The sequence below is a fragment of the Rhinatrema bivittatum genome, chromosome 4 (genome assembly GCF_901001135.1).
Source record: "Rhinatrema bivittatum chromosome 4, aRhiBiv1.1, whole genome shotgun sequence".
NCBI lineage: Eukaryota > Metazoa > Chordata > Amphibia > Gymnophiona > Rhinatrematidae > Rhinatrema > Rhinatrema bivittatum.
Window position 1 is genome coordinate 204,904,960 of NC_042618.1, and position 16,723 is coordinate 204,921,682.

The 16,723-nt window shown below is 46.2% G+C and overlaps 1 protein-coding gene across 3 annotated transcripts in view; it reads right to left on the minus strand.

The window, feature by feature from the left end:
* Positions 1–16,723, minus strand: part of IFRD2 (interferon related developmental regulator 2) — a 98,260-nt gene that overhangs the window by 6,770 nt on the left and 74,767 nt on the right. For 2 of the 3 annotated variants that reach the window (XM_029599586.1, XM_029599587.1), the window contains 3 exons: positions 9,925–10,062; positions 8,157–8,285; positions 7,590–7,685 (listed from right to left, as the gene is read on the minus strand). In XM_029599586.1, the coding sequence (XP_029455446.1) occupies positions 7,590–7,685; positions 8,157–8,285; positions 9,925–10,062 (363 nt within the window). The remainder of the gene's footprint in view (positions 1–7,589; positions 7,686–8,156; positions 8,286–9,924; positions 10,063–16,723) is intronic. The other variant, XM_029599588.1, reaches the window with a different exon arrangement.

The window sequence follows — 16,723 nt, forward strand, 5'->3', positions numbered from 1 at the left end:
CTGCACCAAAAGTCTACTGAAATTCAAATGACAGAGGCGGCGGTATTCCTCCGCGTCCTTGTGCTTATCTAGGGATGGCAACTAGATGAACTGATTCAAATGAAACTCCGAGAGTACCATGGGCAAGAATGATGGAACGTTACGAAGCTGTAATGCTCCTGGAGTCATCAGGAGGAACGGTTCCCGACACAATGCCTGCAGTTCAGAGATGGAACGCGCCGAGCATATAGCCACCAGGAACAGTTTTCAAGGTTAATAAACGCAAGGAAAGACTGCGCAACAGCCGAAAGGGGGGCCCTACCAAAATTTCCAATACTAGATTTAGATTCTACAAGGAAACCGGCCATCGTAGGGGTGGCGAAGGTGCTTCACCCCTTTTAGAAAACGGGCCACGTCCAGATGAGCTGACAGGGAGGTTCTGTTCACCTTACCCCTGAAACAGCAGAGAGCTGCTACCTGTACCTTCAAGGAGTTAAGGGCCAAACCTTTATTCAAACCATTCTGAAACAATTCCAGAATAAGTGGGATTTTGACCACCCGAGGGAGGCCACCACGTTCCTCGCACCAGCCCTCAAATACTCTCCAGACCCACACATATGCTAGGGAATTAGAGAACTTCTGAGCACGGAGTAAGGTAGCAATTGCCACTGCAGAATATCCTCGCTTCATCAGGAAAGCCCTCTCAAGGGCCAGACCATAAGACAGAATAAATTCGGATCCTCATGAAGGACCGGTCCCTGCTGTAGCAGGACACTGTGTGGTAGGAGGCACAGGAGTGTCTCCACCAGGAGTCTCCACATGTCCGCATACAATGGACACCTGGGCCATTCTGGAACTACTAGTAGGATTAATCCTCTGTGGCGCTCAATTCTGCGAATGACCCTGCCTAGCAGGGACACGGAGGGAAGGCGTAAAGCAACTCTTTTTCTGGCCAGGTCTGAACAAGAGTGTCGATCCCCAGGGACCACGGATCTCTTCTGCAACTGAAGAATTGGGGAACCTTCGCATTGTGAGATGCGGCCAGCAGGTCGATGGACGGGAGACCCCAGCGATCTACTATCAGTTGAAAGGCTTTGGCCAACAACACCCACTCTCCTGGATCCAGACTCTCCCTGCTTATAAAGTTTGCTCTGAGGTAGTCTTTTCTTGTGATGCGGGAGGCTGAGATCATCGGTGGATGTAGTTCTGCCCATTCCATAAGGAGATCTATCTCCTGTGGTACGTGCTGGCTCTTGTTTCCACCCTGGCGGTTGATGCAGGCTACTGCCATTGTGTTGTCTGACAACACGCGGACCACTTGACCCTGGAGTCTGTGGTTGAATTGTAGACATTTTATTTTTATTTTATTTATACAATTTTTATATACCGTTACACAGTTATATTCCATCTCTACTGTTCACATGAGATAAAACAAATTAGAACAAACATATATTAAAATTAACTCACATTGTTAACTATAACTTAATACAACAGTAATAAAATATTAAAATTAATCCTTAAAATACAACTAAAACTAACACCTCAATCTATAATAAAAAGGTTCAACATTTCCTTATTTGAAATCACTCTCCTATGCCTGGAAAAACAATCATGTTTTTAATTCTTTCCTGAATCTCATTCTGTCTTGCTGTAGCCTTAATTCTGTTGGTAGCTGATTCCATAATCTAGGTCCAGCAACTGATCAGGAATGATCCCTCACCTCACTCAAATGCGCCGATCTTATATTGGGTACTATTAACAAAGCTTTGTTTGCTGATCTTAGTTCTGTTTGCGGAACGTGCAATCTGATAGATGTATTCAACCATTCCATCATTTCGCCATACAGAACTTTATCAATAATACATAATGTTTTGTATTTTATTTGTTGTTCTATAGGTAACCAATGCAACTCTTAATACTGGGGTAATATGGTCTTTTTCTAGTGTTTGTTAAAATTTGCGCCACTGTATTTTGTAAAACTTGAAGTGGACGTAGTGTAGAGTTAGGTAGGCCCAAAAATGTGCCAATCTGACTGCCCAGGCTTCCAAGCAGTTGATGTTCCAGAGGGCCTCTTCTTTGGTCCAACGTTCCTGGACTGACAGTTCCTGATAGTGAGCTCCCCAGCCCCAGAGACTCACATCTGTTGTGAGGACCAGCTAGTTTGGGGGGGGGGACAGGGGCACACCCTGTTCAGATGAGCTTCCTGCAGCCACCACTGGAGCAGAGAGCATACACCCATCAGTAAGTGGAGGTGAATCAAATAGACTTGAGACTGCGGGTTCCAACATGACAGCAGAGAGCGCTGAAGTGGTCACATGTGTGCCCTTGCCCACGGTACTAATTTCAGGGTTGCCACCATTAAACTGAGAACTTGGAGATAGCTCCACACTGTCAGGCGTATTGTGCTCATCAACTGACGCTCTTGGGACATCAACTAATTCGCATGGTCGGAAGGAAGACCTTGCCCTGCTTTGTGTTGAACTGGACTACCAGATATTCCAACGTCTGGGAAGGCTTGAGACTGCTCTTGTCCAGGTTTACTACCTAATCGAGTTCCTGAAGCAAGGAGGTCACCCTGTTGGTCACCTGGGGACTCTTTTCCACAGACTTGGCCCGGATCAACCAGTCGTCCAAGTATGGGTGAACCAGGATTCCCCCTCTTTTCTCAATGCTGCGCTAAGAACACCATAATCTTGGAAAATGTTCTGGGGTCGGTGATTAGGCCAAAGGGCAGTGCCTGGAACTGATAATGGCACCCCAGTACCACAAAGCATAGAAAACTGTGTTCTTGATGGATTGGAATATGTAGGTAGGCTTCTGATAGGTCCAGGGAGGTTAAGAACTCTCCGGATTGTACGGCCATTATCACGGCGCATAAGGTTTCCATGCAGAAATGATTCACTTGTAGATGTCATTTGACACTCTTGAGGTCCAGGATTGGGCAAAAGGAAACTTCCTTCTTGGGTATGATGAAATAGATGGAATAACGCCCCGTATTTTCCTGGGGCGCAGGTACTGGGATTATAGCCCTCATCCTGAGGAGCCTTAAAAGAGTAATCTCCACTACGTGGTTCTTGTGCTGGGAGTAGCAAGACGACATCATGAATATGTCCCAAGGAATGCTGTGAAATTCCAACACATATACTTCTTGTATGACCTCCAGTAACCATTTGTCTGAAGTGATCTCAACCCATCGCTGATAGAAAAGGGGCAGCTGCCCCTCTATCTCCTTGTTCCGAGGGTGGGTTGGCAAAATTTCATAAGGGGGTTCGGAACAAATCTGAACCCGAACCTGCCCCTCTCTTGGGTTGTCGACTACGAAAGGACTGAGACCCCCCAAAAGGTCGAGATCTCGGAAATGTTGAGTTTCTGTAGGATTGAAAACATTGGGAGCCCCTGGATCGGACCCTCATAGGCAAGGGGCGCTGTAACTGCTTCCTCTTATTTTCCGGTAGCCGGGGGACTGGTGATTCAACCCATTTACTGGCCAGATTTTGCAATTCTTCCAAAAAGAAGTGATCCTTTAAAAGGCATCTTTTATTGGCCTCGGAGGTTGCATCTGCTGACCAATACCACAGCCATAGCTGTTTTCTGGCCGCTACCACTGAGGCCACTCCTCTGGCCAAAGTACGGACTAGATCCAAGACTGTGTCTGCTAAAAAGGCGGCGGCGGGTTCCATAACTGCTCTGGAATTCACCCTCAAGTCGGGAGTAGGCCTGAACGAGCTAACAGGGCACAACAAGAAGCAATCACTACCGCATCAAAGGCTTGTTTAAGGATGGACTCCATCTTTCATGTGCATCCTTTAAGGCCATTCCTCCCTCCACTTAGATAGTTTCTCGCTTAGAGACGGCACAGACCAGCACATCCACTTTAGGGAAACACAAAGCCCTCTCACTTCCGGATCCAGTGAGTATAGAGCTTCTAACGCTCGCCTCCCTTTAAAGTTTGCTTCTAGAGCATCCCATTCCAGGTCAATCGACTCCTGGATGGTTTCCAGTATTAAAAGGTAGCAAGAGGCTTCCCACAGGGAGATCAAAATGGGATTCTTCTTTGGTTTCATTATAGAATCAGTCCCAGGGATTCCCAGCATCTTCAGTGTCTGGGAAACCAAGGCTGGCAATTCGTCTCTATGAAAGAACCACAATATGATTCGATACGGTTCCAACCTCGGGGGGATTTCTCCTTCTTCCAAGTGTTCCAGATAGTCCTCTTTGTCCCTATCTGCTGATACAACTGGGAGAGGGAGGGCTTACCAGCTGAGGTTCCATTCGGACAGAGGCAAGCGAGGTAGTAGACTGCGCCTGTGAAGGCTTGTAGCCCCTAGAAAAATTCCACCCAAGAGAAGGCAGCTGGGTCCATGCCTAGCCCAGCAGGTACTGGGGTAGGGCCTCTCCCATGGATAACCCAGTCAAGGGAATGCTCAGATCTGGGGTACTCCAGTTAAGGCAGTGGCTAATCCATCCTCTGAATGGGAGGAGTCAGGCTTAGCAAAGTCTGGGGAGGCCAACTCTCCTTGGGCTTCCTCATAGTGCTGACATAAGTTGAAATCCAGGTCAGACTGTGAAGCCCTAATATGACAAGCAGCGCTGACAGAAAGGCACTTATGTTTCTTGGCTGCTGGCGCCATTGGCGGTGGTACTGTGTGTTCTATCAGCTTGCAATAAAATTTTATGCGCACAGATTTCGAGCGCCTAGGCGGGGTGTACGCACAGCCCGTATGCCCAGTTTTTCTCATCTCCTGCGCTTACCAGGTTGTGTGTGTGGGTATGTGCCTAAAGTTATGTGCACAGCACCTGCACAGAGCTGACGCACTGCATGCACAGACGTCCTATGGAGAGCAATGGAGAAATTACTTACCTGATAATTTTGTTTTCCTTGGTGTAGACAGATGGACTCAGGACCAATGGGTTATGTGCTCCCCCACTAGCAGATGGAGAGGGAGTCAGGTTTCAAAGCTGATGTCACCTTAGATATACCCCTGCAGTAACCTCAGCTATTCAGTATTCTTTTCAAAAGCCATTGTGGACACTATTGAAAAACTTGATTAAAACTGGATAACCGTAACTGTACTCAACCAAACATAAGTGCTGAATCCCAGCAATAATATAGATACCCTGATCTAGGGATACGGCAACGGCTTACCCGTAACCTCTTGGAATTGAGATTCACCCCCTGGGCGATTTCTTGGTGCCGTGGGCGGGATGCTGAGTCCATCTTTCTACACTAAGGAAAATGAAATTATTAGCGGGCAGATACAGAAAAACACACGGGAGAGCCGGCGAGCGCCAGCACTCCCGACGCGCGCCCAGGCCACTCTCCTGGTTGCGTGATTCAGGAAGCAACAATATGCAAATTAGGGCCCACGGTAAAAAGGAGGCGCTAGGGACACTAGCGCGTCCCTAGCGCCTTTTTGACAGAAGCGGCAGCCGTTAATTCTGAAAGTAAAATGTGTGGCTTGACAACATTTTACTAGGCTCATCAACATGCATTTGCATGTTGCGGGCACTATTAGTTTCAGGGGGGTTGGCCGTGCTTTTACCCTTTTCTGTATAAGGGGTAAAAATAGCATGATGAAAACACGCGGCCAAACGGGGGCTAACAGTGCGCTCTGCCTGAGCGAGCTTTACTGTATCGGCCCGTAGGTAAGTAATTTCTCCATTTCCTAGCATGTAGCCAGATGGGATGTACAAAAGCTACTCCCGAACGGGGTGGAAGGCTGCCCGCAGTCCGGTTAGCACTGCCCTCACAAAGGCTACGTCCAGGCGATAGAACCTGGAGGTGGTGTATAAGGAGGACCATATCGCTGCTTGTTCACTGTAGCTTGTGCGTTCAGACGGCTAGTGCTTAGACTCGAGCTCGCATAAACCCTCCCCGATGTGCGTAAGTATAAATGTCTGGTTGTGTGCGAATGTTTGCATATACTTATGCGCGCAGGTATGCATATAAGTATGCGTGCACTTATGTGCGCGTTAGGCACAGTAGGGCTGGCCTGCACTGACAGTCTTTGGGGGTAAAATGGTGCCGCACCAAACTATGTACAAGATGGCGCCGCCGCAGCCTACCACGGAGAGTGCCCACCGAGCCTGAAGTGGGACGTAACCCATCGGAGGGCCGCTCAACCTGCTCAGAAACCCCTTTCCCTTACCTCAACAGCATAGGGAATGTCGACAATACGGCACGCCGAGTAAGAGACCTGAGGAAAGACTTACTGGAGCCCTTCCACGTCTCTGAATCAGAGGAGTCTCACTTTTACTTACCTGGGCTCAGCGCTTACAGCTGAGTACAGAGACGGTCTCCAGCTGTGGGAGGAGAGGGCTTAGGTGGTCACCACCGTGCTTGGCTTCCTGCACCCGCTGCCTTTCAGCTGCTTTAGCAGCAAAGTCCACGCTGGGAACTGGCTACCAAACCAAGACACACCTCTGAGGACTATCGGAAATCACCTTGAGAATTCTCAACTGGAGAAGGGACCATTAGGTAGTGCAGGAGAGCGATGCTCGATCTTTCTCCAATTTAAAGGTAAATTTTCTTCTTCAAACGAATACTGCAATCCCACTAAACACTAATGCTGGTGTGTGTGTGTGTGTGTGTGTGTGGGGGGGGGGTAAGCACATTCACATCTGCTAGGAGATGGAGAGATACTGAGTGGATGAGGTCACTGCAGGGGTATATCTAAGGTGACATCAGCTTCGAAACCTGACTCAGACTCCATCTGCTAGCAGGGGAGCACATAACCCATTGGTCCTGAGTCCATCTGGCTACACGCTAGGAAAAGTATATTTGCAATGCCTTTTCGGAACATTTAATGATTGATTTTGTTTCTTAGAGTGAACTTTTGCTAAACTACCAAAACTTGGGCCTTAACTTTTACTGAAAACAAAACCCAATCAAAATGTTTTTCTCATAGGATGAAAAGGCTGCATTTTTTTTGTGTGTGTGTTTCCTGTGAATGAGTATGTGTGAGTGTTTTGTGTTTCCTGTGAATGAGTATGTGTGAGTGTTTTGTGTTTCCTGTGAATGAGTATGTGTGAGTGTTTTGTGTTTCCTGTGAATGAGTATGTGTGAGTGTTTTGTGATTCCTGTGAATGAGTATGTGTGAGTGTTTTGTGTTTCCTGTGAATGAGTATGTGTGTGTGTTTTGTGTTTCCTGTGAGTGAGTATGTGTGTGTGTGTGTGTTTCCTGTGAATGAGTATGTGTGAGTGTTTGTGTTTCCTGTGGATGAGTATGTGTGTGTGTGTGTGTGTCTTTGTGTAAATCATGCTTTGGAACACCATCTGATCTCTGTGTGAGAAAGTACATGCACAGTGCGACAGTGCATGTACTGTACCTGCTGCAATAAGTGAAGGTACTTTCTAACCATGGATAACAAAGATGTGTTACTGGCGGTAGGGGGGAGGTCAGGGGAGCAATTTCGCATATAAACCCCTTCTCATTGTTTTGAAAGGCCATTACACTAGCTCCGTATATAATAGCAGGCATCTCAGATAGACATTCTATCCGCATTCATCTGTAAGAAGAATAACTATAGAGCCATCCCCCTGGCACGAGGAAATGAAAAAGCTGCCCAAGAAAGTGGATGTGGGGCTCGGGTCCTGCTGCTACACATACCTTCTCTACCCGAGAGATCTTACTGGCTTTGATAGTATCTGCGTCCAGCACCAGTGGAGGGCCCAGGTCAAAGATCTCACGCAGCAGCTCGTTGTTCTGATTGAAAAGTGAAACCTTTGTTAATTAAATCACAGCAACAGCAGAGTTATTCCCTGCCTCCCACAATACACATATATACTAACAGAGCCTAACAGCTGTCAGGGGGGCTCTTACTCCCATTCCAGTGTAAGGGAATGCTTTAGTGTGCATTCCTATGTTAACTTCTGGAAGAAGTCAGCAAGACTGCACCACCATATCTCCAGCTGTAATTCAGCCCTAAGAAAAGTATACCTTGCTCAACCAGGGAGACAGAGGAGGAATTCAGTCTCAGACCCTTCATGGGAATATCGCCCTCTGCTGGGCAGAGAGAAGGGATTCAGTCTCAGGCTTAAAAAGTGGAGATCTACTATACTCTACCTTTACCAGCTTTCAGTCGGTACTTTTAACCTTAATCACCACGCAGCTTTTCTACATCCATTAATGGCGTTCTTGGGAGATGTAAATACATTCACCTCTTTCCAGTCATACCTGCAGGTGGTGGCGGACTCCTGAGCCCAGAATTTCTTTGAAGGCATTGTAAGATCTTCTTCTGACCCAGCTGTCCACATACATACACTCCAGGCCAAACTTTATCGTTTCTTCATGGCACTCACTGCTCTGTGAGGCATAAAGAAAAGCTCATCAGTGTATCTACCCTACCATGGAGCAGCCCTTCAGCACCGCCATGGTGCAATGCAAGCTCCCTGCACTGCACAATCAACCCTTACAAATTACCATCAGTAGGTTGTTGTGTCAGAGTCAGTAGATCAACAGGAAAACTAAGTAACTGATACCTCAAAAAAGAAACATTGTCTGCTGGTCAGATTCTTTTATTACTCACTTGGCAGAAGGCTTGGACATAACTTGCACAGAGAGGAAAATTGGTTCTTACCTTAACTTTTGTTCCTGTAGTACTACAGATCAGTCCAGACTCCTGGGTTTTACCTCCTGCCAGCAGATGGGGACAGAGAAAGTTTCACCAACACTGTACATAACCCAGTGTGCCACCTGTAGTACCTCTGTATTGACCAGTACCCAACACAAGATGACAGCAACCATAAATTTCTAAGAAAACTCGGACCGCTCCAACGTGCCAGAAGAAGGTAAAGTTTCCCAAAAAGACAATGGAAAACTTGTTTTCAAATTTAACATAAGAGATCAGCACTGAAAACTCCAACATTATATACAAAGCAACAGTGCGAACTCTCCCCCCAGTAAATAGGCAGGACTCTGGACTGATCTGTGATACTACAGGAACGAAAATTAGCAGGAAACAACCAATTTTCCTTTCTCTGTACATACTCAGATCAGGATAACAAAAACAAAATAGATGCCTCAGTCTTATTTCAGTATTTATTAGAACAGAGATGTGCTCAATGAATGCCCGACTCAGGCCGAGTTTCGTAGCTCGTTGGCCGCTGCCTCAGGGGCTTGAACACTTCAAATTCTAGGTTGGAACTCCACAAAGTAAGTCTCATCAGACGTACAGCAAATGTATGATCAATGTTTCGGGTAGTATACCGCACTCAGTTTAACATTGAAGTGTTCAAGCCCCTGAGGCAGCGGCCAACGAGCTGCGAAACTCGGCCCGAGTCGGGCATTCATTGAGCACATCTCTGTTCTAATAAATACTGAAATAAGACTGAGGCATCTATTTTGTTTTTGTTTTCCTGACGGCTATCATAGATCGTCTACCTCTTTGTTTTCTTGGACCATACTCAGATCAGTCCAGACTCCTGGGATGAACATAAGCTCCCCTTCATCTGCTGAAGACAGAGAAATACTGAGGAACTGCAGGTGGCACACTAGGTTATATAGAGTGCCAGTGAAACTTTCTGTCTCCATCTGCTGGCAGGAAGGCAAAACCGAGGAGTCTGGACTGATGTGGGTACGTACAGGGAAACGGCAGTTAACACGACTGGCACCCTTAACAGTAGGCATGGGGTAATCTGCATGGAGCGGAAGATACTGGTACCCTAAAAAACTGCTGGGTACACTTGATAGACCATTTTGCTCTTTATCAGCATTCATTATAATGTTTTTTTTCTGAACACTCCTCGTACACCCTCCTAAACCTGGATCACATCAGAGCATGCTACCTGAATCTTAGTTAGGGCTCTTTCGTAAGCCAGTTGACCCCTCGTTTTTGAAGGTCTGTCTCTGGGAAAAGGTTAGTTACTAAAATGCATCTGTCCTTGCATAGACCAAAATGGATTTCTGTGTCCCAGTGGGGAAAAACTGCAAGAGAAGTGTGTACCTCGATGAAATGTAGCACGTCACGGAAGATGGAGCGCTGCTTGCGCCGATCAGTTTTGGCCCTGTACTTGTTGCTATCAGTCGCCAAGGCCTTGAGCTTTGCACACAAGAGATCTGTCTCTTCGTAAAAGAAGTCCTCCTGGGAAAGGAAAACATGACAGATCAGAGCTGCCAGGAACGGCAGAGGCAGACTGATCATCCCATACACTCCTGCTGGGCAAAGAGTGTGCCTGATGGAGAGAAATGCTGCTGTAAGATGAAGCTGAATTTATTAGAAACTTAAGAGTCTGCTCCTTAACAAGCCCAGATCGTGTTCAAGGCCAATTATAAATTAATAGCAATCATAAAATCATTGACAAAATAAAAAAATAGATAAATACAACTGAATACAAAACAAAAATGAGAAGGGTTTTGTATTGGCTCCAACACTGTGCCATGGTTTATAAGGATACAAAAAGCATAATATCCACAGTTGCTATGAAATAAAAGAAGCCTAAAGATGTAACCAGCTTTGTGTTCTTCATAACAATTTGTCTAATTTCACCAGTTCTGCTAATTTATAAGCCTCTTTAAAGAGATGCATTTTCAGCATTCGCTTAAAAGAGTCAGATTCGTTAAGGATTGATAAGGAGCTGGATTACCATGAGGAGAGCTAAACTTTTTTTTGTTTTTATATTTTATTAAAGTTTTTACAACCATAGCTGAAAATATTTTTATCATTTTCTAGATTGCTAGTAATGTCTATGGTTAGTTACTGTTGCTAACTGCAAATAATGCTAGGGTTACACTGTAAACTAAGTTTCTCTAAGCTTTTAAGATAAAGCTAGGATTAAAATAGTTAAGTTTCACCAGCTAGGGCTAAAACAAAAGTTAGACAATATACCTCCACTGGGTATTGTGTGTGGCTGACTGCTCTATGAGCTGTGCGAAGGCTTCAAAGGCCTTCCTTAATCCCATTTAAAGAACAGGCAGTAGGTGAAGCTGAGGCCTAACTGATAGTATAAATTGTAAAACCCTACCAGTAGCACACCCTTGAATTTGGATTTAAATTACACGCTTTTCCAAACCAGAGTTCAAGGTAAGTGACATTTCATGTACAGTAGGTGTTTCTCTGCCCTAGAAGGCTTACAATCTAAGGGCCTGATTTACTAAGGCTTTTTTCCCATTCCACGTCTATGGGAAAAATGCTTAGTATATAAGGCCCTAAGTTTGTAACTTAGGATAAAAAGGTTAGGGCTCTTCAGCTTGGAGAAGAGATGTCTTTCTCCATAAGATTTAAGAACATAAGAACATAAGAAAATGCCATACTGGGTCAGACCAAGGGTCCATCAAGCCCAGCATCCTGTTTCCAACTGTGGCCAATCCAGGCCATAAGAACCTGGCAAGTACCCAAAAACTAAGTCTATTCCATGTAACCATTGCTAATGGCAGTGGATATTCTCTAAGTGAACTTAATAGCAGGTAATGGACTTCTCCTCCAAGAACTTATCCAATCCTTTTTTAAACACAGCTATACTAACTGCACTAACCACATTCTCTGGCAACAAATTCCAGAGTTTAATTGTGCGTTGAGTAAAAAAGAACTTTCTCCGATTAGTTTTAAATGTGCCCCATGCTAACTTCATGGAGTGCCCCCTAGTCTTTCTACTATCCGAAAGAGTAAATAACCGATTCACATCTACCCGTTCTAGACCTCTCATGATTTTAAACACCTCTATCATATCCCACCTCAGTCTTCTCTTCTCCAAGCTGAAAAGTCCTAACCTCTTTAGTCTTTCCTCATAGGGGAGCTGTTCCATTCCCCTTATTTTGGTAGCCCTTCTCTGTACCTTTTCCATCGCAATTATATCTTTTTTTTTTTTGTGTTTAAAGATTTTTATTGACACAGACAATCAGCATTGGGAATACAGATGAACGTATTAAAGAAAATTACAATATCCGAATCTGAACAGCTGGTCAGTGTTTTACATATGGTAAAGAAACCCCCCAAACACCCCCCACCCCCCTAAGCAACAAAATGCATGGGTAACAGACATGTTTAAACAAACCAAAGGAACCCCACCCACACCATGGAGGAGCTCAGAGACAACATACACTCATAGAACAGAAGGATAGGAGGATATGTGCTGGTACACCATCAAATGCCTAACATAAGAAGAAGAAGAACACAGCAACAGGCTGATACAGAGAGCTAGTTAATAAAGTCATCTCAGGGCACAACAGCAGAGTCAGTACGAAACATAACAGGTATCATAGAGAGTCCAACCATTGGATATATGGGGCCCATACTCTGTGAAAGGCGCTCAATCGGTCACGATGAACAGCGGTTAAGCGACTTAATTGATAGTAAGCATGTAGGCGCCCCTGAGCCTGAGCTAAGCTAGGCGGATTCTGCTTATTCCAAAAGCGAGCAATCTCAGACCGGGCTGCAATACAGGCTTGCTGGACCAGGCGCTGTTGGCTTTTATCCACCTCTGAAAGAGGAAGAGTCAAGAGAGCATGCCATGGGTCTAGGTGAATGGGGGTGTGTAGGACAGCAGTGAGCCAATTAGCAAGCGAGGTCCAATATTGGTGAATCCGAGGACACTGCCACCACACATGGTAATAAGTACCCACCATCCCACAGCCCCTCCAGCATTTATCAGAAATATTGGAGTTAAAACGGTGTAACCTGGCCGGTGTGTAGTGCCATCGATAAATCATTTTATGACAATTCTCCTGCATCCCCGCAGAAATAGAGCATTTATAGGCCTGTACAAATATAGAGTCCCATTCATCATCCTCTAGGCTGCGAGGAAGATCAGTCGACCAGGCGGTCTGTTGGTGAAAGGGGCCTCGCTGCCTATTAGTCAACAGGGCATAAATTTTGGAAATCACCCCCCTAACAGAAGTTGGGCGCATGCAATAATTCTCAAACAAAGAGCCACAAAGTCGAGCAGTGCCAACTCTAGTAGCTCGGCTCAGAAAATGAGAAAGCTTAGCATAAAGAAGAAAGTCCACCGTTGGCAGGTGATACTGGGAGCCCAAAGCGTCCATAGTCATAAGCACCCCTTGGGATAAAATATGCTCCAATCGAAAAATGCCAGCCTTAAACCATACCTGAGATGCAGCCGTCCCACAGGCAGGAGGAAGGATAGAGTCAGTGAATAGATGCGTTAATAGTGTAATAGTGCCCTTTCCAACTAGGCAGGATTTCCATTGGGACCAAATCTTCAGTGTGGTTTGTAACGCGCAGGGAAAATATAAAATGAGACCCCAAGTGTGACGGGGTTGCCAAGGCAGGGCAGATAGTGGTAGTAAACCAAATAAAGCTTGCTCCAGCAGAACCCACTGCGGAGGGGCGGACGTCTGATGCATAACCACTAGTGCCCTAAGCTGTGCGGCGCAGAAATACCAGCACAGATTAGGAACCCCAAGCCCACCCCGCACTTTCGGGAGATACAAGACAGACCGGGCGACCCGGGGCGGCCTCTTGCGCCAAATAAAGCCAAAAATCAATTTCTGCCATTGAAGAAGGGTAAAGTTATTGATGTAAATGGGAATGGTAATGAAAAAATATAACATACGGGGGAGGACATTCATTTTGATGATCGCAATACGACCAAGCCAGGAATGGGTGTCACGGGCCCATGTGTCCAAATTACCCCTTATAGATTGGATAAGTGGTTCATAGTTCAAACGATATAGCTGGTTAGAGTGAACCCCAATGTGGACCCCTAGATACTTCAATGCTTTGGTCGCCCACTTAAACGGATAGAGAGGCTGCAAGGTCTGCACATCAGCTGGAGGCAGATTGATGTTAAGGAGTTCCGATTTCTCATAGTTAACTTTAAGACCCGACACCGCAGTAAAAGCGTGCAACTCGCTCATGACCCCTGATAGAGAGAGAGCAGGATTCGTCAAGGTGAACATGATATCATCTGCAAATAAAGAGATTTTAAAGTGGTGGTCACCTCTACGGACCCCCACAATCTCCGTTGCGGCTCTCACGCGGTTGGAAAAAGGTTCAAGAAATAAGGCGAACAATAAAGGGGACAGAGGACATCCCTGCCTCGTCCCTCGTTCAATAGGGAAAGACACCCCGTAACTCCCATTAGTCTTAACCCGAGCCTGCGGCAAGTGGTACAGCTTCACAAGCCAATTAATAAATTGTGGGCCAAACGACATCTTCTCCAGAGTCTGGAATAAAAAGGGCCAGTGGACAAGGTCAAATGCCTTTTCGGCATCAAGGGAAAGCAAGACCGTAGGTGTGTGGGTATGCTGTACAAAGTCAATGATATCGACTATGCGCCGAACATTGTCAGCCGCAAGTCGCCCTGGAACAAAGCCCACCTGATCAGAATGAACCACTAAGGCCAATATACCATTAAGGCGAGCGGCCAGAACGCGGGCCAAGATCTTTAAATCAATATTTATGAGCGATATGGGCCTATAAGACCCACATCTAGCCGGGTCACGTCCCGGCTTGGCTATAACAGATATCCCTGCCGTGTTTGCATGCAAATCGATCTGGCCAGCCTCTCGCAAAGAATTAAAGAAATCAGTGAGAGGGCCCACTACAATAGAGGCAAAGTTGCGATAATATGCACCTGTAAAACCATCCAATCCGGGCACTTTCCCTGGTTTGAGAGCCTTAATAGCCGCCATCACCTCAACGGATGTAATAGGGGCGTCCAGAAACATCTGCTGATCTGGCGTTAGGGTAGGCAAGGTCAACGACACCAGGTAATCTTGAATGTCGTTGTCCTGTATATGGGAGGCTCCAGTATAAAGCTGGGCATAAAAATCTGTAAAAGCCTGACGTATGTCCTCCGAGGACGTGACCAGCACACCCTGGGATGTATGAACTTTAGAAACCATGGTTTGGGACCGTGACACTCTTAATTTATGGGCCAAATAGCGCCCTGCCTTATTACCCCCCTCGAAGAATTGTTGTTTCAACAGCGACATATTATAGCTAATAGCGGTATCATCAAGAGAACGCAGGCTGTCCTTAGCCCTCAGCAGCTTTTGATAGATAGTAGAAGAGCCAGTGAGCACATGCTGCTTAGTTAGCGAGGCTATGTTAGCAGTCAATAAGGACCTTTCCTTGTCCCGCTCCTTGTTGCAAAATGCAGCTCTAGCAATAAACAAACCTCTGATGAACACTTTCGAGCATTCCCAAACAATGGAGGGTTGTACCTCATCACCCCGATTGTGGTGAAAATACTCCCGTAATTGGTCTTGAATACGGGCCGTGAATGCCTTATCTTTCAATAAACTGTCATTAAGCCTCCACGGACGATACCCCTTGTCCAAATCTCCGAGTTTTAGCTCGATCCATATAGGAGCGTGGTCGGACCACGTCATTGGATCTATATCGGTGCGCGAGACTGCATTTTGAACATGGGTAGACACAAATAGGTAGTCAATACGGGAGTAAGTGTGGTGTGGGGCTGAGTAAAAAGTGTAGGATCGAGAGTGCGGGTATCGTTTTCGCCATATATCCACCAAGCACCACCTGTCTAAGAATTGAAGCCAGGCCTTGCGCATGCCAACAACCGGGATAGCTAGAGATGAGCTATCCAAGCTGGGCTCTTTCGTGGCATTAAAGTCCCCCCCAACAATGATCTCACCCTCACCATGAGAAGTAAGCAAGCCATCAAGCTCGTCTAGGAAGGGTAGTTGCTGAGTGTTGGGAAAATAAACATTCAGGAGGGTAAAAACACGAGTGCCCACCTTTATTTTAAGGAGAACATAGCGTCCCAAGGGGTCCAGCAAACTAAAGAGTAAATCATGAACAAAGTTGTTGGAGATAAGGATCCCTACACCCGTATAGCGGGATGTTTTAGTGCTCGCTGCCCAATGGGCAAAGGAGTATGAGGGGAACACAAGAAGACGGGTGTGATGTTTGCGTACATGCGTCTCTTGAATAAAGGCAATCGCCGCACGATGGGCTTGCAGCTCTCTCTTAAGAAGTTGCCGCTTGCGCGGAGTATTTAACCCCTTAACATTAAGGGATACTATGCGTGAGGCCATCAGCCATGTGTGAATGTGAGCTCAATATAGCCTGGTGTCTTCCATACTGCCAGCACTAACATCCCCCCCCTATAAGTCAGCAAAAACCCAAGCAGAGCATAAAAATAACTAATGTTGCTTAACCCAAAAGTCCAAACATATTCCGCCATTTCCCTGCGGAAATTCCCCAACCTAGGGGACTTGCACAACAGAACCCGTGCAGTCCACAACAGCGCAGACACAACCCCCCCCCTGAGAGCGCATGTAAAAATGAAGATATAAGCAAACCCAGCAAAAATAGTCAGTAATACAAACAACGAAAGTCAGCATGATAAGAAATAGGCAGACCGAGAAAAGAAAAAAAAAAAAATATCTGCGGTGAGCAAGGAACTGCGCCTCTAACAGGAGCGCAGCGTAGAATAGGAACCTAAAAGATTCAACAAACCAGAGCAGTTAGCAAGTGTTAGGTCCAGTCGAAAACAGTCAGCAAACATTCATCCTTGATCCATCTCAGGTTGGGAGGGCAGTGCCGGTTGGCGCCGCAAACGCTTGCCTCCTTTAGCTGCTCGCTGCCATCTGGACGCGCCGTCGATCTTTGCCGGGACCGCCGCCATCTTAGGAGCCTGAAAATTTGCAGGCAGTTGCACCCTCTTAAAGGCCTCGGCGGCTTCGGCGATCGTCTTCACTCGATGCGTCACCCCCTGATACTGAAATTGAAGACCAAAAGGATAGGTCCATCTACAGCGAATGTCACGAGAACGCAAAGTGGAGGTGACATCGCGTAGCTCATAACGCTTTTTCAG